The sequence below is a fragment of the Gossypium hirsutum genome, chromosome A10 (genome assembly GCF_007990345.1).
Source record: "Gossypium hirsutum isolate 1008001.06 chromosome A10, Gossypium_hirsutum_v2.1, whole genome shotgun sequence".
Classification (NCBI taxonomy): domain Eukaryota; kingdom Viridiplantae; phylum Streptophyta; class Magnoliopsida; order Malvales; family Malvaceae; genus Gossypium; species Gossypium hirsutum.
Genome location: NC_053433.1, coordinates 74,530,868 through 74,552,129, shown reverse-complemented (window position 1 = coordinate 74,552,129; position 21,262 = coordinate 74,530,868). Strand labels below are relative to the sequence as shown.

Here is a 21,262-nt window from a genome sequence, read left to right as displayed (position 1 = left end):
AAATTACCGGGTTCTATCTTAAGCTTGGGCCTTCTAGAGGCCCACTAACATAATTAAACCTATGCCAACGTTCACAGGATTCCCGAAAATTGGGGCGTTACAAGATCTACGGCCTATTTGCAAGGTAAAGTTTATCTTTAAGGCCTTATAAGGTTGATTTAAGCTCAATAATTATAGTTAGGCTATGAATGATATTTGAAATTGATAATATGTTATTTAATTTGATCTTTGAATGGTTAAATCTTACTATCTGTTATGATATGCGTGGTAATACTCTATAACCCTAATGCGGCAACGGAGACGGGTTAGGGGGGTTACAATATCACTTTACTTCGAGGCTTAAAGTTATCCATATAGGTTTCATTGAGAAAAGTGGCATGAGTAGAAAATTCAATCATATTAAATTTCAGATTGTAGAATAATCCACCCTTTGTTCCGTTCAGATATCTTACAAACATGTACAATTCTATCTGTGCATCCAACTTCTTTGCATCCTTATCCAGAACGTGTGTTGGACAACCTCATATTCTAAAGTGATTTAGAACAGGTTTCCTTCCATGTCACAGTTCATAAGGTGTCTTACAAGCAAACTTTGTTGGCACATCATTCAGAATATAGCAAGTAGTTTATATCGTATATCCTAGAATGAAGAAAGGAGTTGTGAATAGCTTAACATTGAATGAACCATGTCAAGAAAGGTTCTATTCATTCTCTCAACTACGCCTCTGTTGTAGATTGCCTGACCAGTTAACTAGGATAAAATCCCATTTTCTGTGAGGTATTCTAAGAAATTTTCAGACAAGTATTCCCCACCTTGATCAGATTGAAAATTCTTTATGGATAAACCTAATTATTTTTCCACTTTCGCAAGAAAGTCTCAAAACTTAACAAAGGTTTTGCTTTTGCGGTACATTAGATACACATATCCATATTGAGAATAGTCATCGATGAAAGATACGTAATAATCATAACTTCCTCGAACATTGATGCTCGTCGGACCACATACATCAGTGTGCACAAGTTTTAAAGGTTGGGTGGCCCTTGTACCTTTCGCATTAAAATACCTCTTAATCATTTTACCTTCCAAGCAAGATTCACATTGTGGAAGACTAACTTCCTTAAGCATACTTAAGGGACCATATTTCACGAGTCTAGTGATTCTTTCTTGGTTAATATGACTAAATCTTAAGTGCTATAGGTACCCCTCATTAGAGTGAGAAGTTTTAAGCTTTTCATTCACTATTTCAATTTGAAGCATCGAGTAGTTATTTGGTTTGATAAAGTAGAGATTGTTTTCCATCCAATCATTACAAATTAAATAACAATTTTTGTGAATAGCAATCCCTTTATTGAATGTCACAGTATAACCGTCATAAAATAAATATGCTACAGAAATTAAATTCCTCTTAAAATGAGGTACATAAAATACATTCTTTGAAATAATCTTTCTAAAATTATCAAAATGTAAAATAGTTTCTCCCATTACTTTGGTTGAAACATAACTCCCATCTCCGGTCTGCCAAGAAAGGCGCTTGTCGCGCAGACTTCTCTTTTCACTGAAACCTTGTAAAGAAACACACACATTGTTAATGGCTCCAAAATTAACAACTCAATTGTCAATTGATTCTTCCACTAAGCAAGCTTCAACCACAAAGAGTTCCATAATTTTTCCCTTTTTGGCTAGGTAATCTAAATACTCATTGCAGTTTGATCTAAAATGTCCTTTCCTATTTGAGAAGAAACATTTGATCTTTTTAGGATCTTTTGACTTTTTAGCCTTCTTCCTATCCACACGAGGTGGAACTGAAGACTTAGTCGGTTTTTTCTTACCGTTAGTTTTCTACTTCCCCTTAAAGGATGAGAGGCCCACAACTAAGTTTGCCTCAGATTTCTCCTGAACTGGCTTACCACCATTCAGCATCAACTCATATGATTTTAATTCCTTCATGAGATGAGTCAAGGTAAGTGCTTCGTTCCTCAAGTTGTAAGCAGCCCTAAAACTGGCAAACTCCTTGGTTAAGGATTTGAACACTATTTCAATATGAGTATTCACTTCTAGTTCAGCCTCATTGTCCTCTGCCTCCACAAAGAATCCCGCAAGCTTAAGTATATGTTCTTTGACTAGAGTCTTAGGTTTCTACAGAGAGTTCATCAAATTTGTAATAGTAGATTGTCGAGCTAATGCGACTTGACCACTAAGCAAATCTTCAAAATTTGTCATGATCTCTTTGATAGTACGAAAATTCTCGTGTTGCTTTTGCAACACACTACTAATGCTCGCTAACATATAACATAGAGCAATCGAGTCAGAATACCTCCAAAGTTTTCTCATTTTGGGCTGAGCTTCAAGAGGGCACGTTTCGTCAAGAATGAATTTGTGTTTCTCACAGTTGAGAACTATTAGCAAGTTTCACTTCCTTTCTTGAAACTTATCCCCATTTAATTTATTCTCAGTAAGAATGCTAATAAGAGGAGTAAGAGACATATTTGAACTGAAAAAAAAGGATTCACTAATTACTATTTTTGTATTTAAAAGATATTTTCATTTTAGCAACATATCAAGAATGTAGTATGATGCATGCGTCTTGTATTAAAACCTTGAAAAAAATATTTTTCGTAACTAGGATCATTCTCACAACCATAAATCATGTCCCCTTAGGGTTCCATGATTAACTAGTAAGAACATAGATTACATCCAATCAGTTCGTGAATCTTAATTCTCAAGACTCCACACAAACTAACGACCGTTTAACATTTGGCCATCATCTCTAGCTTAAATATCATTTCTTGGCAAACTATTTAATAGGAGAAGATCTTTAGTGTGTAACCATTGACTTAACACCCATCATGAACACACTTTCATTTGGGAGTCATCTTGGGACAATCTTACCGAGAGTCATGCATGACTAGTTGTCCTTAAAAAGAAATCTCATCCAATGAACCCACATTATAAAGTTTACCTTAGGGTGAGACCAAGGTAGGAACTAACTCAAAACTTTATCATGATATCATTTAGGGACCATCAATGAGGGCTGCAGGTCTTGTTCAAGGACCTTCTCCCACTCAATATTTTAAAATAACATGCAAGATTATTTTATCCCATATTTCAAGAATAATCATATAACCATCCAATTGCCAACATTTTAGCAACAATATCATTCTAATAAGTTCATTTCTAACCTTGGACATCTTATAGGCATTTACATAACACAATTTCATTTCACCAACATCACAATTAACAATTATCACTAGTTCAATCATTCAATTCATCATTCACTACTATGCCATTTTTCATATATAAACCTTAATCAAGTTATATTAATGAGTCAACCATATAGCAACTCTAAAATTCACATGACCTTACCAATTCAGGACTCAAAATATCCCATTGATATATAACTGACTCAAACCTAGGTGCATGACATATATTAAACAAAAAGAGAACTAAATAAACATTGTTGAGTCGAGGATCGCTTTTTAGATGTTGGAATCACTTATCATAACCTTCAGATTTACTTGCACCTATGCACGAAATAAACAAACCATACACTGAGTAATAAAGCTCAGTGGTACTTCATAATTAAGATAATCTAACATTAGCATTAGCAAATGGCCACAAGAAATTCATGCTCAATGTCTAACCAATTTATATCCTATCATGCCAAGTAATCCCATTATCATATATATACATACATATGGCAAGTTGTATATCAATTCATCTAATATATACAATTGAATTCCCCAAACCATACCATTCATCAAGAACCAATCTATGTGCCATTTAAAACATGCCATACTATTTAAATTTGAAACATATGTACCTTTAAAAATAGGTTATCCAATTTCCATATTCAATCAATGTTATTTAACCAATCAAGTCACCATTCAATTCTCTTTCTAGAGTCTATTGACTCATTCATATTCAATTTGGCCCTAGGGCTTGATTTTAACCAATTAACTTAATCTTTATTTACTTTATCTATCATGAATTACAGATATACACAAATATAGTTCCACATAATCAAATCATTTCATATACTATTATCAATTCACAAGTTCAAACCTTTTCAATTCAAATCATACATTATAATAGCTTACCAAAATTTGGTTTATTTTATTTTTAGATTTCAAGATTTGATTTCAATGTTTCACCTAATGGAACCCTAGTAAAATGGACTCGGATACACTGGTGAACTACACAACACCAAGATAGCTCGTATGAGCTTAAACTACACCACACCAGGGCACTGAAGTGCAAAGCTCGTAGGCATCATATGTTTAAACATTTTCAATTACATCCCTCCACCACACAAAAGTCTCTGTTGAGACAAATAATACTCGATGATCTGCAACAGATGCTGGATCTCGATATAACCTGCCATAATCTCCATATCATCAAATATCTTATACAAGCGTGCATATGACTCTATTGGAATGCTAATTGTATCATAACATTTTACTAAGTTCATATGGGCATCAATCATACATATCAATATATTCATACCTTGTAATTATTCACACGTATATATCATACCTGTACACTATACTATCACATAACAATCACTAATCCCATTTCATTTAAATTCAATCCAATTTATATATATAATTTCATATTTTCAAATCACATATAAATTCATTATCAACACACAATATCTCATATTATATAACATTTTTCAATCCATTCTTATATTACATATCATGTCCCACTAAATCATAATGCTTTCCATCTTATTCAATTCAACCCATTATCTTGATATTCAATATCATTCATAGCAAATCAATTCATATGACCATTATTATGCCTCGATGCTCAATCATGCAATATGACATGAATATGAAAATTAATAAATTGTTCTCGAATCATAAAAGCACAAACTGAAATCTCACTCACTTGTCGACGACTTTCGCTTTTCTTGTCCTAATGGCCCGGTGTCACCGATAATTAATAAAGGAACAATATCAAAATTCATCCAATTCACATTCAAATATAAAACCAAGCATATTTTGTATTTTATTTAATTTAGTCCTTATACTCAGGATATGTATATCTTCTGACATTTAGCATTGGATTAAAATTAGATTTCATATTTTTTCATTAGGGACCTTATACTTTCTATTCTTAGCATAATTTCATAACATGTTTTCAATTTATTCAATTTGATATCTAATGTAACAAAGTTAACAACCAAGCTTGTTAAGCTTTGCAATTTAGTCTTTTTCATAATCCAAGTTTAATATCTATCAATTTCTAGCCTAATTCATCAATTTCTCAACAATGACAACTTGTTAAAAACTCAACGATTGAACAAATTGATATATGAGCTAGCTAAATCAAGCTCCCATGATCACAAATATATAAAAGGTATAAGAAAAAAGGCTTGGATACCTTGGAAATTTTGCTTGCCGAATGTCTAAGCTCAACAATGGTGTTTTATGGTGGAATCAATGAAGGAAGATGACAACTTTCCATTAAATTAATATAGATATACTTAGTTTAAACTTAATTAGACTTAACTAATTTCTTTAATTAAATTATTATAATTAACCATCCATTTGTTAATTAAAGTAGGATTAACATCATCATCCACTAACCATAAGACAATGATAGTTTAATAACCATTTTAGTCCTTTAGATAATTGCAATCGAGGTCCCTAACCATCGCCAAACGTGCGAATGTTTGGGCTGGAAATACTGCAACAACAATATATATAATCAAGTAGCGGTGTCTGCAAGTATACATGTCAAATTGTAATATAGTTTTATACAACGGAGTACAAGAAGTACTCCGAGAATTGTATTTAAGGGAAGACGAATTAAATATAAAATTATTTCTACAACAATAAGTCTAAAAAATTATCACAAAAAATCATACTCGATAAATAATAAAAAGGATTAATATTATGAAAGAAAATAAAATTACTAGAAAGAAATCAATCAACAAAGAAATCTCAATTAACAGACAGAATATTAACTCGCTTTAGTGGTTGTAATTAGCTTTAGAAATTGAGTTTTAGTGAATTAGCTAATAATTAAGCAATTATTACCTTTCGGTTTCTAACTGATTAATTAATCGATAAATACTCACTTATCTTTCGAACTCGCTTTCTAAACCGGGATAAATTATGATTTAGTCAGCAAACTTACCTTTCGACCTCGTTTACCTAGATGACTTCCTAGGGTCATCAATCCTAGGGTTTAAGCATACATAATTTAAATCAATTAATTCTATGGGAACCCTTATTTTTACGTTAATTACGCCGACATCTGCTTTTTAACCTTCCTAAAGGATTTAGCTACTCATGAATCTCGGGACCTTTTTCCCAAAAATTAATTTAATCACGCAAAGACACAAATTAAACTAAAACGAAAGAAAAATAGGAAATGATCCGTTTGATAAACTAGATGCACTCGGTTTCGCAAACCCTTTAACAACTATTAAGATATCAATGTTGACAAGCAAGAAAGTGAAAGAAAAATATAAAAAAAATACTTAATAACGAAGTCTTGGACTTAGATTGAATCCAAGTTAGAACAAGAAATAAAAACTACTTTGAAAAGAACATAAAAATCTAATTAAAATTAAGGCTATAATTAAACCCTAAAAGTTTGCCTCTTTAGATTAGCATAAGCTTTGTTATTTATAGGCAAAGTTAGCTATTCACTTAGGCCAATTACAAGACTTAATTAGACTAAATATGGATTGTGTGGACAAAAACACCCTTAATTATTTTTTGTCCTCTATCAGACCTGTGTCTTGACACAAGCTTATGCATGTCGCAACACACAACTTCGAACTTGATTTTTGGATCTCGTTCAATTGTGTTGTGACCCCAAAAGCTCGTATTCAGACTCGATTGTCGTTCTTGATGCTTTTGGGCTTGAAAATAGGTTTCCTGCACACTTAATTAACTTGTCAAAACTACCTTAAGGCCCGTATTGAGCCAAGAGGTCAACTAACTCAAAATTATTCATAAAAATGCTGATTGTGCAAGAAATTAAATCTAAGCTACTAAAACTAAAAATGTAATAAAATAACCTAGAACGACTTAAAAACAAGCTCATTAAGTGCCAAAAAGTACCTAATTTGTCACTACAAATTGTGGCAGGTCCGTCCCTAAGTCTTTTCTTAATTAAAACTCTATAGCGATTAGACTTTTACAATTTAGTCTTTGAGCTTTAATTGACCACATTTTCGGCTATATTACTTGGTCAAATTTTATTATATCTTTATAATAGCTTTATAGATATTCCTATTTTATATTTACAAACTCAGTTTATGTAAATGAAGTTTTGATACTGTATTTTTCAACATTATTGGAAACTAGGTCATTACAAGACCCAAGACATAACTAATTATTGAAACTTTAGAATAGATTCATGTACTTGAAGATGAAATAATGAAAATAAAGAGTTCTCGGTAAGTTATGTCAATATGAGACAATATGGAACTGTAGAAAATAGAAAATTATCGACAACGATTTTGTATGGAATAATATTGTTGAGATAATGAAAAAAATGAGAATCTTAAATAAATTTGTTGAGAAATATGTACATAAAATAAATTGACCAATATAGAAAGACGCAACTCAAGTAGAATTAAATTTGTGAAATTTTTGGACCAGTAATCTAAATATCTAAAATGTATAAAGCCAATAAAGATACAAATGAAGTAGTTTTGTGAAAACGAAATAAGAAAAATGAAGTTTTTCGCTAAAGTCCTAACAATAATTATGAGAAGATATAATATTTTTTGTGGTGGATGCAATAAACTTTTAGATATCTCATTAGTTTGACAATTTATGAAAGATTTACAGTGAGTCTAATGATTATTATTATAACTTTTATATAAATCACTATATAATGAAGTTTATGTTCTAATTCTTAAAGGATTTAGAATGCTGGAAGCATATATAAATTCTAAGGAAATTGTTCAATATATTTGTGTAAAATTTATTTATTTGATTTGAACATATATATTAGTATAAAATGATCATGATCAAAGTTTACTACGATTGTTGTTGGAACTTCTGAAGGGAATAAAATATATTTCTCCAAAATTTTTCTCAATTATGAATTTCAAAAGAATAGTGATGAAAATGCTTAGCAAATACGTTCAAGCGATCATTTGAAAAGTTAGCATTTAAGATTGAATATATAGAATTTGAGATATCATGTGATGTTGTCATACGGGAGTAAATGAGTGTTGTACTTTTTTCCCTTAACCAATGTTTTTTTCTACTGAGCTTTTTTAATAAGGTTTTTAATGAGGTCGTATGCTATGTGTAGTATAAATTTTTCCATCCTGATTTTTCTTTTATCTTTGTAACGTTTTAATGAGGCACAATAGTTGCCAATAGATAATTAGAGGGGAGTATTATAAATATTTTATCATTATCTAAATGCCTACTAATATCAAAATAAGTTTAATATACGTTAAGACTTTAATATTTATTAGAAGCAGAATTTTATATCATACTATAAACATAAACATTATAAAAGCATTGTAAACATTTCATTAATCAATAAAATTCATACCTTTTCTTTTGTTGTCTCAATTCTTTGTTCTTTAACTTTCTTTATTCTGTGTCTCTTTATTGTATAACACATTAAATTTTAAAAAATAATTGTTAATTATTATTTTAGATAAAATTATCAATTATTATATTTAATATGAAAATTACTATAATAAATAATAATTTAACTTACGGAATATTCCTGTAATTGCCAGCAACCCCAAAACTTAGCAATCAGCCAAAAACTCTCTTCCACGATTTAATGTCATATTTTCCACTTTTTGGGTTCGGCCGAACGAACTCCCATTCCATGCCATAAAAAATAAATACAAGTACACGATTAACTTATCACCTCCTCCACTTCCTTCGTATCTGGCCAACCCACTTTCTATTCAACTTAAGTTCTTTACCCACCTTTGCTGTAACTCAATCTATTCCTTCTCTTTGTTGGTGTTCTATTGATTTACTTTTTCTTGTTTATGTTGATAAACGACAATTACCCATTTCTTGTTTTTGCTTATTTGCAACATCTGCAGTTGAATTCGGTCATCTGAGCTTTGGGATTGGTCTTGAAGAAAATGAGTCTCTGTGGGAGTGTTTCTGCCCTGTCCTTAAACTTACAAAGCAGCAAGATAAGCATGGGAAGTGTCTTAGCTTTTAGAAGTGGTGAATCCATGGGAAATACCTTGAGAATTCCCTTTAAAAAGAGGTCAAGTAAGGGTGCTGCTTGTCCTTTGCAGGTTGGTTCGTTGTTGATGAATTTTGGGGTAACTTTGTCCTCTTGTAATAGTTGAATCAATAATTTTACCTTTATTATGAGCCAGGTAGTTTGCATAGATTATCCAAGGCCAGAGCTAGAGAATACTGTTAATTTTTTGGAGGCTGCTTCTCTATCTGCTTCTTTTCGTTCTGCTTCCCGTCCAACTAAACCATTGAAAGTCATAATTGCTGGTGCAGGTATCAATTTTTTCTTAGTTCTTATATTCGTTTTCTTCATCTTTCGGGAAATCCATTTTCTACGCCATTGAACCTTTTTTTGCAGCTTCATAGTGCCTTTGGTGCTGCTAATTTTCTAAGAAGTTACTTATTCTTCCTACTGATGAACTGAGTTTTGGCTTGACTTAATTCCGCCTTGGTTTTTAGCTAAAATTATGAATATTTTCCAGTTGAGAATCTCATTGTCTGTCACTGGATTGTGATTTTGTGTTCAAAATGTGCCTGTTTTAAATTCCTTTTTCTGTTTGTATCTAGTTTTATTAGAAGGCTATGCCAGTTTAGGGCCTTGTGCTTTGTAAACATTGGATGGTTTCATGCGAGTAGACTTAGGTAATATAATTCAGCGTTCTTCTTCATAAGAGTCCAGAGTCTGTCAATGTATATGTTTTCCTTTTTACTGATTTTCAAGCAGGAACATGCTTTTGCTTGAGAGATAAGCGAGATTCTGCATGCTTAAAAGTTACTATTAGAATGTAAACATAGCCGTTTCGCTGTGGGTTGGTATTGATGTAATGCCTATAATTTTCTTCCTTAAGTGTTTTCTACATACTTTTTCCATGTATTTCCTTTTTGGGAAATAGTCTTGTGAATGCTATATTGGGTCATTACAGGGTTCTAGATATAATGCATGATCCATCACTCAAGTTTGTTTTTGCTAATAGAGTAGACTGGCCACTTTTGAATTTTTGCAGGTTTGGCTGGTTTGTCAACTGCAAAGTATCTTGCGGATGCAGGTCATAAACCAATATTATTAGAAGCGAGAGATGTTCTAGGTGGAAAGGTTTTTGCACTACTCTGTTTCATAGAAGTTTACCCCCATTGATATTATTGAATCATCTTAGTTCTCATTTCTGAAATCTTATTGTTCGTGACCTTAGGATATATCTTTTGAGTTCATCTATTATGAAGAAAACACAATTTTAATGGCAAGATTCGTTAGAAGGAAGCTTTATTATTTTTTGAATTACCGCACGCAGCCAGAAATAATTAGTGTTTACCATGAGAAACTAAACAGCTCCAATGACTAACTTGAGTTTCTGTATATAACGTCTTTGAACTTGCTGTTTCTTGAGCCTCCAATCACATGCCAGAAAGAAAGGGCCTTTCCTTCTAAAAAAGAAGTTGATATTCTACCAATTAAGACATCTTTTAATTTCTGCTCGTAAATAATAAAGCACTGACATGCTTACCTGTATAGTAATTGGGTTCTCTGATAGTGATTATGCTAGATATTTAGATGATTGGAAGATCACTTGGGGATATATGTTTTTATGTTCCGTTTCTTTTCCCTTTTCTCTGTCATCTGGGAGATAAGAGTTAGGTATTATTTTTAACAGGTGGCTGCATGGAAGGATGATGATGGAGATTGGTATGAGACAGGATTACATATATTCTGTAAGTATAGGTGCATTTTTTGTTTTCTCAGACTCCTACATCTGGTCTTCCTCTTTACAATTTTGAAGGTTGTAGCCTTGTTTCTGAAATCTCTTATTGGTAATTCATTTGTTTTATTTTTTTTTTACTTTATCATCCTCCTTTTTAGTACTTCAAAGTTGTAAATACATTTGGTTTTGGAGATTTAGGACAGTATTTCAACCTACTATTTTCTTTTTCATCTCCCGACTGTTTTATTATACCAAACTATCTGATACATCCAATGTTTTTTTAATTTAATCTTTTCTTTTTGGCAAGTTGGGGCCTACCCAAATGTGCAAAACTTGTTTGGAGAACTTGGCATTAATGACCGGCTGCAATGGAAGGAGCATTCTATGATATTTGCGATGCCAAATAAACCTGGAGAGTTCAGTCGATTTGATTTTCCAGAAGTTCTACCTGCACCATTAAATGGTAAACAACTAAAATGCATGGTAACTAAAGTATGTTTATGTTTGTAGAAATCTATGACAATTTGTTTTTGCCCTTACAAACAGTATGTGACAACAAGGTTTGGATCAAAAAATAGAAGCACTTACTTTTACCTATTTTCTTTTAATGGTTGGATGTATCCATGTTTGGAATGATTAATTAATATCTCGAACAAGTTTATTTGCTTGTGTCACTACTCTATCATATAGGTTTGTCAATGTATTCCAGTTTGGTTTGAGGATTGTTCTTGCCATCTATGTATATTTATTGTGAAGGACCAGTTAAATTTCTTTACATCTACTTTTGGTAGTATATATTATAGAGTTGGCATATTGGACATTACATTTCAATTAAAAGTTGTATGATTCCAGCCTCCCAATTTACCACCCTTTTTCCCTTCGTTTCCTTCATTTGTTTGTCATGGTAGAAAACATAAGACTGAAACATTAGTCTTCCCCATTAGTTTCTGATAATTACAGATCGCTTAGTTTGGGGTTTCCTGTGACCAACCTAATATTGAGGACTGCTCTTTCGATTTATTGCTAATTGATTTAAACTTAGATTTTGAAGATTATTGTTTTTCCTTTCTTGAAATCTTGAACTTGCAGACTGGGCCAATTTTGAAACCACACTTTGGTTTTTTTTTACTCTAGCTTGTGGTAGAATTTTGCTTCCTCAGTTTATGAAGTTTTGAGCTTATAAGAATGATAAAAATATGAGTGTGGTTTTACAGTCCAACTTTCAGTAACACCTGCTTATGTTTCAGCATAATCATGCTAAGGGGGATTAATCAATCCATTCTTCATCGATGAAAGGAGTCTTTTGATGTTTCTAAGTCTGCCAATGAGCTTTTGAGTGAGAAAAGCACATAATAATGATGTTTCATATAATTTTTCTCTATGTTTGCTTGTTCCCTGTTTCAATTCTTTTAGTTTTTTTTTTTTTGGGTCTGATTGATTCAAATACTAGATTATTTGCTTGGATGTTCCTTCTGTAAGTTTTTTGATCTAGGAACAAATCTCAACAGTTACTATTGTTTATTTAGTTTTGCTTGGTGCATGTATGTAGAAAGCTTTATCTGGCTGAGGCTAATTACATTCCTCAGATAGAATGTTTCTGATGTCGGAACCATTGGGGTGATTGGGAAACTTTTGTTTTTCCTTTATCAATTAAATTAATATGGAAAGTTTTTCTACAGACACTGAATGCCAGGAAAAACACCTAAAAATGTAAAAAATTACATTTTGCATCTATTTTGCTTATATTTCTTATCAATATAAACCGACAGGAATATGGGCCATTTTGAAGAATAATGAAATGCTGACTTGGCCAGAGAAAGTGAAATTTGCAATAGGACTCCTACCGGCAATGCTGGGTGGACAACCTTATGTTGAGGCCCAAGATGGTTTATCTGTTAAAGACTGGATGAGAAAGCAGGTATCTGGTTATTCTTTGATAAAATTCTCCCCTCGAGGCTAATACTACTTACAAAAATGGTATTGCTGTAAGTTTGGCTTGTTTCTGAGTGGTGAACTTAGTTCATCCTAGTGAATACATGCCAAAATGAGCATTGTTAGCTTGAAATTTGCTCATATAATGGAAATTAATTTACTGTCCTATTGTTACACTTACTTGCATGTATGGGTTACAGAGTTTCAAGCCTTTTACCTAATTCGTGATGCTTTATTTGCTTGAAAGGTGTATAAGAGCACAAGTATAATTCTCCAACAGTTGTTACATCTAGATTTGTTTGAAGCCATTTGCAGTCCTGTGTCTCATTTTCTGTGCTATATTCATAATATTATATCTGTGCATGTCTCTCCTTTATTTTAGGGTTGATGCTTCATTTTATTGAGTACAACATGAAACATCAAAATGCAAACCTTTTAGATGGGAGAAAAGCATTGCCAAAGGCTTCTAGGAAAATGGAAAAAAAAAAAAGAAAGGAAGAGGGAGAGGTGTTAATTTCTGGAATTGTGTAACTAAAGAAAATTTTAGTAACCAAGTTGCCATGTACTGAGTTATGTTTATTAGGCTGTAACTTTCGTAAGTGCTGCAAAGTGTATCGGTTAATTTATGCATTATCCTCTGCATTCATTCTAATCGTGCTTATGTCTGACTGTTAAGAATCTGGTATGAATTGCATTATTAGCAAAACTTGTTGAATGATTAAAAGACAGAAAATTGGTTTCATTAATTTTCTTTGCAGGGCGTACCTGATCGTGTGACTGAGGAGGTGTTTATTGCCATGTCAAAGGCACTGAACTTCATTAACCCTGATGAACTTTCTATGCAATGTATATTGATTGCATTGAACCGATTTCTTCAGGTATGGTTCCTTTGTTTGCCCTACTGACTTTGTATTTGTAACTTGATTATGGTGGATACAAGGTCAGCAACAAAATCTTTAAATGATCCTTGGCCGAAGTTACTTGACTGTGAGCAGTAACCTTATGCCAAAGGAATCTATATGAAACTTGGATCCCTTAATTTCCTCATCATAAGGCGTACTGGAGAATTTGAGATCACAGGTTTTTCTTGCAACTCTGATCCACTAGTCTTGAAGTAATTTGTACTTAAAGTAAGGTTGTATATAAATTTTTTGGATAGTCATGTTCATTCATTTATATTAAGGTTGTATAAAATAGAAGGAAAATTTGGTATATGACATTACACATTTACACTAGCTTGCGAAGAATTACTAAAATCTACCAACAGGAGAAACATGGTTCAAAGATGGCATTCTTGGATGGAAACCCTCCCGAGAGGCTTTGCATGCCTATCGTCAATCATATCGAATCACTGGGTGGTGAGGTCCGGCTTAATTCACGTATAAAAAAAATAGAGCTCAATGAAGATGGAACTGTGAAGAGTTTTCTTCTAAATAATGGCAATACAATCGAAGGAGATGCTTATGTAGTTGCAACACCCGGTATACTCTGCTTCCTATTGAACTATTTAGCTTCCGCTGTTACCGGCTTCTCTAATAATAGCTGATGGATGTTGAACTTTCAGTTGATATCTTCAAGTTACTTTTGCCTGAAGACTGGAGAGAGATTTCATACTTCAAGAAATTAGAGAAATTAGTTGGAGTTCCAGTTATCAACGTTCACATCTGGTTAGTAACAAACTCTATTATTTGTTCATATAACTTTTGATATTGCTATTTCTCTGTCACATTTTCCCCACCTTTTTCTCAATCTCTGTGCTTCAAAGAGGGTTATTTGAAGTAGGTACATCCCATTGACTTTCTGTAGATATTTGTTCAACTGATTCAACCTATGAACTTAACAGAAGTGATAGGGGGAGAAACTATAACTTATATCATCTTGACCACATCGGAATAATGCTGGAGAAATGAAGGGATTGTATTTATTGTTCAGCCCTTCACGAAAGATTTGCTATCATTTAAAATATATCCATTTGGCATGTCTTCTAAGGTAAAAGCAGGCATGTTGACCATGAATTGTTACTAGCTAGGGCCGCCTACACTGTTCACTTTTTTAGTATTTTAGAAGAGCATGTCTTTGTTTCCTCTTGTTATTATGTGGTGCAGTTTTGTAATTTTAGAAGAGTCCCTAATTAAGTGATGTAGAATTATCTCCATTTGCAGGTTTGATAGGAAATTGAAGAACACCTATGATCATCTACTCTTTAGCAGGTCTTCCTACTTCATCCTTTAGCACTTTCTTTTCCCTGTTCTTTGCTACATATTTAGCTCTCATGCTATTATCTGCTTGTCACTTGGTAGCTTTATGAATTTTTACTCATTCTCTTTAGGAAATTCCTATCTTCACGTTGAAATGGAAGTTGAATACATTTGGAGGAAAAAGTTACTTGCTTATAAGAATGCAGAAATCATGGAGTAGGGACATTATTGCTACCACTCTAGGTCCTCTGCCTATTGATAGCCAAGCAAACTGTTTCATAGTTTATTTTTTATTTTCTAACACTTAAGTTATTGACCATTTCGTAATAATGTTTTCCATATTCAAATAACTAGAACTAATCCCAGGAGCAGTTCTGGGGTGTAAGGAGAATGGTTGTCCTCCGTTTTCTACCAAATCAATTCACCGGACATCTTTTGTGTCGGGATTTATTGCAATAGTGCCTTTGCTCTTTTCATTTCCCTTAAATAAAGTGAATCTCATTAACGTATTTCTCTCTCTTATCATCTACTTTGTTTTGCTCTCTCTTCACTTCATTCTTTTTTGCTTGCAGAAGCCCGCTTTTAAGTGTTTATGCTGACATGTCTGTAACATGTAAGGTAAAACATCACTAAAATTGTCTTTTTTATGGCCATTGAAGTTATGTTCTTTAAGCCACCATGTTCCCTATATTTCTACCTATTACATAATAGTGATATTATTTGCAATCTTCCAAGAATTGTTCAGTAATTACAAAAAGAAATTACATATTTTCATCATATAAAAAGAATCTAACTGGATTGGCTTCTTGTGTCGGTCGTGCATGTGACTAGTAATTAATGATTTATTGTTTTATGCAGGAATATTACAATCCAAACCAATCCATGTTGGAGTTAGTTTTTGCCCCAGCAGAAGAATGGATTGCATGTAGTGACTCAGAAATTATTGATGCTACAATGAAGGAACTTGCAAAGCTCTTTCCTGATGAAATATCTACGGATCAGAGTAAAGCAAAAGTTGTAAAATACCATATTGTTAAAACACCAAGGTTAGATTGAGTGCTTTCTTTAGAATCTGTATTAATACTTTTGTTTTCATTATTTTTAAATCAAATTCTTGTCATTTCTTGAAGTGGTATGTCATGGCTGGAAAATACATGGTTGGGAATGGCTTTTCCTTATATTCATATAGAGATGCATCAAAGAGTATAGTTGTGCTAGAATGTTTCATCGATGCTAGTTTAGACAAACTTTCAGATAACCTGTAAACATGATTTATGTACTATCACGTGCCTATGTTTGCATATGCATGCATGACTACGTGTATGTTTATAAGGAACTATAAGCGCATTTTAAAGGATTGCAGCAATTATATCAATTTAAATTTGTCTTGGTGATTAGATTCCTTATCGAAACTAAAAGCTTATTATCATTTCAGATCTGTATATAAAACTGTTCCAAATTGTGAACCCTGCCGCCCCTTGCAAAGATCTCCAATACAGGGGTTCTATCTAGCAGGTGATTACACAAAGCAAAAGTATTTAGCTTCGATGGAAGGTGCTGTGCTCTCAGGGAAGCTTTGTGCACAGTCTATTGTACAGGTACACTTTGCATTTCCCTTGTGGCTTTGCTCTATCACATTGTTCTAACTACACTGGTACAACTTCCACTACTTTTTCCGCATAAGTTCAAATTACTAGTTGTCTTAGATGCCAAACTTGTTGCCACTCACCGTTCCAGGAGAGTTTTGTAAAGGTGGCAATGAGTCCATGCTTACAAGTTACAATAGGACGATGAAAATGGAAATGATCAGTTGTGCTTTGTATCAATTTTTCTAATGTATATGAAATATGCAGGATTATGAGTTGCTTCGTACTTTGGGACAAAGAAAGTTGACAAGAGCAAGCATTCACTGATGTCCTTTGAATTGAAGTAAACAGGTCACAAGTTATCGAGGATCATCTGCTAATAGATTGTTTAAGGCCACTAGGTTAGTGGTTCTTTTTTTTTTTTTTTTTTCATTTCATATAATATACTGTATATCCCATATAAAATCAGTAACTTTTGCTAAAATAGTATCAGAAGCTGCGTATAAAATTCTTGAGATATACATCATATCTTCAATATACATGATTCCCTTTTAGCTATGGTGTGGAATGCATTAGCAATCTTTTAGTGAACAAATTAAGATAGAAATAGCAAAGCTCATTTTGCAACCCCACTAGATTGAGTGATAACCTGTATGTTTGAGACTAAGGATTAAAGTAGGAGAATGGAAGAAGAACTAGTATGGAAAGCATTGGGGATATCTTAAGAAGAACTAGTATGGAAAGCATTGGGGATATCTTATAGGCCATGTTTGATTGCTGAAAAACTGATTCCTGGGCTGAAGCCAGTGGCTCGATCAGATTGGACCGCGATTAATTTTCTTTCTATTGGATTGTGACTATTTTGTAAGAGAAAATAGGAATTTGGGTATTCGAATTAATAAATGAAAAAATAATAAATTACATAAAGATAATAAATAATTAGTCACGGTGGATACCTTAATTACATAATGATAAATTTAACTCTAAATGTTTGCATTTATTTTTGTCAATTTGAGTTCATTTTTTTTAAAGCCAAATTTGGCTATTAATCTTTAAAAAAGTCATAATTTTTTTATTAAAATGTTGATTAAAATATTAATTTCTTAATAATATTGACATGATAACTCGCATAACAATCTAACATGATATTATTTGTTGTATGTCATGTTAACAAATAATTTGAAAATTATAAAAATATTTAAAAAATTCATAATTCAAAAAAAATTAATATGAAGAACATTAGGATCGTTATGTACATTTATCATGTTTAAAAAGTTTAACGTTCTACTTAGTATTTTCATTAAAAAATAATTCAATTGTGTTTACTCAAATTTGATTTTTTTCAAAAAGTTAAGAGGATAAAATTTAATTAAAAAAAGAGTAAGTATCAGAAGTTTTTATTTCAGACACCAAAAATAAAAATAAAAATTACAATTCAAACACTAATGTTACATAGTTTGGTCATATAGGCTACTTTTGTTAAAATTACAAATGACAAGCTAATGTTATAGTTAAAAATCTGTACGATAATAAATTTAGTCTTTAATTTTTACATATTATATCATTTTAGTTATAATTTTGAAATTTACAGTCAAAATTTATAATTTTTTTAAATTTAAACTTAATTCAAAAAATTTAGAAAAATATATAAAAATACATAAATATTTTCAAAAATATAATAATAAATTTAAAAATACATAAGAATAAAAAAAATTATTTGCTGACAATAAATAATAATATCTAAAATTTAAAAAATATATAAAAATAAATATTAAAAATTTTAAATTTATATTAATAAATATAATAAAAATTTTAAATTTTTAATAAATATTAAAAATATATAAAAATAAAAATTCCTCCACCTCCCTCTCCTTACCCATTCTTATCTCAATTCTAAAAAATTCGAAAAAAATATATAAATATATATTAAATAAATATTTTAAAAAATAATAAATAATAAATTTATATTTATATTAAATAAAATAAAAATCCCTCCACCTCCCTCTCTCCTCTCCCCTCCATAATAAATTTATATTTATATTAAATAAAATAAAAATCCCTCCACCTCCCTCTCTCCTCTCTCCTCTCCCCTCCCCCACCTCCATCACCATCCTTCCCCCACGCCGCCCCCACCCCCCGGTCTCTTGATACTCTTGATAAGCTTGCAAGAGGGTCATCTTCAGGTCGGAAAAACAAAAAAAAAGAGCACAAAATTATGATGGTTTAAGTTTTAAGAGTTTGCTGCATCTATCATTCCCCTATGAAAGACTAGATAAACAAAAATAAAGGAATTCATAAAACAAATGAATCACACTCTATCATTCTTTTAGTATAGAGACCACACTTTTGTAATAAAAACTAGAATTTTTACCTCTAAATTCTCCTATAAAAATCTGGGCAGTGAATACTTACACTATGTTTAGTTTATTGTAATGGAATAAAAATATAATTGAATAGCTATCTTGTGGGAATGAAATTGTAATTGAATGAAATGTGTATAACACTAATTTAGTTGGATGGAATGAAATATGTAAAAGATTAATAAAAGGATTAATATACCCTTTAAAAGATTCTTTTTATAAAAATGTAAACAATTAAGAAAATGTTCAAATGTTCAAATAATCAATATATCCTTTTGATAGATTAATTTTCTTACAAAGATAATTTATTAAAATTTTTAAATAACCAATATACACTTTAATAATAATTTTTAAAATTTAAAAAAGATTTTAATAGAATAAAATGCTCACATCCACATTATACCTTTTAATAGATTTATATATATATATACACACCAGCTTTAATTGATTAATATATTTGACTTTCCTATGACGTGCCATAGAATTCAATTTTTCATATTTAATATAAAAAACAAGTAAAATTAGTGAAACACTGAAATTGAGATTAGAAGTATTAAGGTTTATGGGATGAGTTAGTGATGTTTGTTAGACTTTTATTATTTAAATTACGATTTAAGGACAAAAATAGCTTATTGGTTCAATGATTAAGCTTCTGTATACCCTTTGGTCCTATGTTTGAACTTTTGTATAAGCAATGAGAAATTTATTTTGGATATTAAGTTTTTTAAATTTTTATCTTTTTATATTATTCTATTCTAATATTTTTTAAAAAAGAAAGTTTTCAAACAAAAACTTCCCTCACGCTCTGTTTTCCTTATTTTTTTTCCTCTCATGTTCGTTGCTCCATTTTATTAAATTGGAGATTTTACTTTCTTTGGCAACGGCGTTCTTTGTTAGTATTTTTCCGGTTGCTCTTCTGCATTCTCATTCTATTAGGATTCAAGAAGGAGACGCGTAAGTGGACTTTTTTGAATGTTGATTGGTTTCCCTCTTAGTTATTTCATTTTCAATTTGATCGATTTTTTTCTTTATAGGTTATTGTGTTTTCTTGTAATCAAATTGCAGATTGTTTTGTGGAGGTATTTCGGTCGATTTTAATGCTTGGAATCGTTTTTTAAGGTGTGTATTCTTGAATTATTTGAATTGGGGGAGGAAATTGTGGCTGAATTTCGGGTTTTGCAGCAGTTTTGGGGTGGTTTTTGTACCATACGGGCTGACACATGGGCGGTCCACACAGCCGTGTGTCATTTAGAAAGTTGGGTAAATTTCAGTCACACGGTTTGGGGTGGGTCACATGGTCGTGTGATCCCTGTTAGGAAAATTGACAGTGAGTTACACGGGTTGTGCACATAAGCATCTGTCTTGGCCACACGGGCATGTGTCCTTACCACAAGGGTTTGTGTCTTTGCCACATGGCCGTATCTCTTCTGGATCTAAATTTGACAGTGAGCTACACGGACGACTCACATAGGCTCATCCTTCAGTCACACGAGTGTGTGCCCTGTCACACAGCTTGGACCCTTCTACATAGTTGTATGGCCCATTTTTTGTAGTTTTTACACCTTTTTGCAAATTGTTTTGTTTTGGTCCCCGAGTGATTCCTAACTCATTTAAGCCTCAGTAAAAGTCGATAAGACACTAGTTCTGTTTGTGGAAGGTTTATTTAGGGGCGTGTTACCCTTCGAATGTTAATAAGAATATGTATTTATAAGATTCAATCTATTGTTCACATGAGTGCATGTTGCGATGATATACCAAATTTGGAGTACGTAAATGTATCGATGTGTGAATTGGAAATTGTATATGATGTCATTTTGTTATTCTATACCCAAAAATGAGTTTTTTTTATTCTGTACATCTGTATTGATTCTGTTATTCAAAATAATTATGTATGATTCTGAATATCTGTACTGATTCTGTTACTTGAGAATGATTGTAACACCCTATACCCGGCCCAGTCACTGAGCCCAAGAATAGGATGCCACACCACCATCTTGCATCGCATACAACATAACTCAACTCATTATTGAACATACATATTTTTTTTCCTTAATTATCATGGCATTCATACGAATTGTAGTCATACTTACTCTAAGGTGTATAAAACGTGCTAACATACATCGTACAGTCATCAAATAAGCACTAAACAAGAAATATGATCACTTAGCAAAATATGTAACACTCCTAAACCCTTATCTGTCGCCGAAACAGGGTTACGAGGCATTACCGGACAATTCAGAACAAATACGAGCAAACACATATATGTTTATCATATATATTATAATTTAATC

General features: G+C 32.0%; 1 protein-coding gene across 8 annotated transcripts; it reads left to right on the top strand.

Annotated features, from left to right (window-relative positions):
* The first annotated feature begins 8,772 nt into the window (after positions 1-8,772).
* Positions 8,773-20,818, top strand: LOC107902032 (15-cis-phytoene desaturase, chloroplastic/chromoplastic). Of its 8 annotated transcripts, none has more exons than XR_005903613.1 (18): positions 8,773-8,935; positions 9,051-9,254; positions 9,339-9,471; positions 10,203-10,291; positions 10,848-10,905; positions 11,203-11,358; positions 12,665-12,813; positions 13,586-13,705; positions 14,095-14,308; positions 14,392-14,494; positions 14,990-15,037; positions 15,598-15,643; positions 15,884-16,071; positions 16,461-16,623; positions 16,879-17,012; positions 19,869-19,925; positions 20,037-20,090; positions 20,157-20,818. XR_005903613.1 is itself a non-coding variant. In XM_016828261.2 (15 exons), exons 2-15 carry the CDS (start codon positions 9,093-9,095, stop codon positions 16,936-16,938), a joined length of 1,689 nt encoding a protein of 562 aa, XP_016683750.1. In that variant the 5' UTR covers positions 8,773-8,935; positions 9,051-9,092; the 3' UTR covers positions 16,939-17,165. The 8 variants fall into 8 exon arrangements, 2 of the variants coding, with proteins under 2 accessions (XP_016683750.1, XP_040935285.1); XR_005903614.1 differs by having other exon boundaries at positions 20,154-20,818; XR_001685573.2 differs by lacking the exon at positions 19,869-19,925.
* Positions 20,819-21,262: the final 444 nt, after the last annotated feature.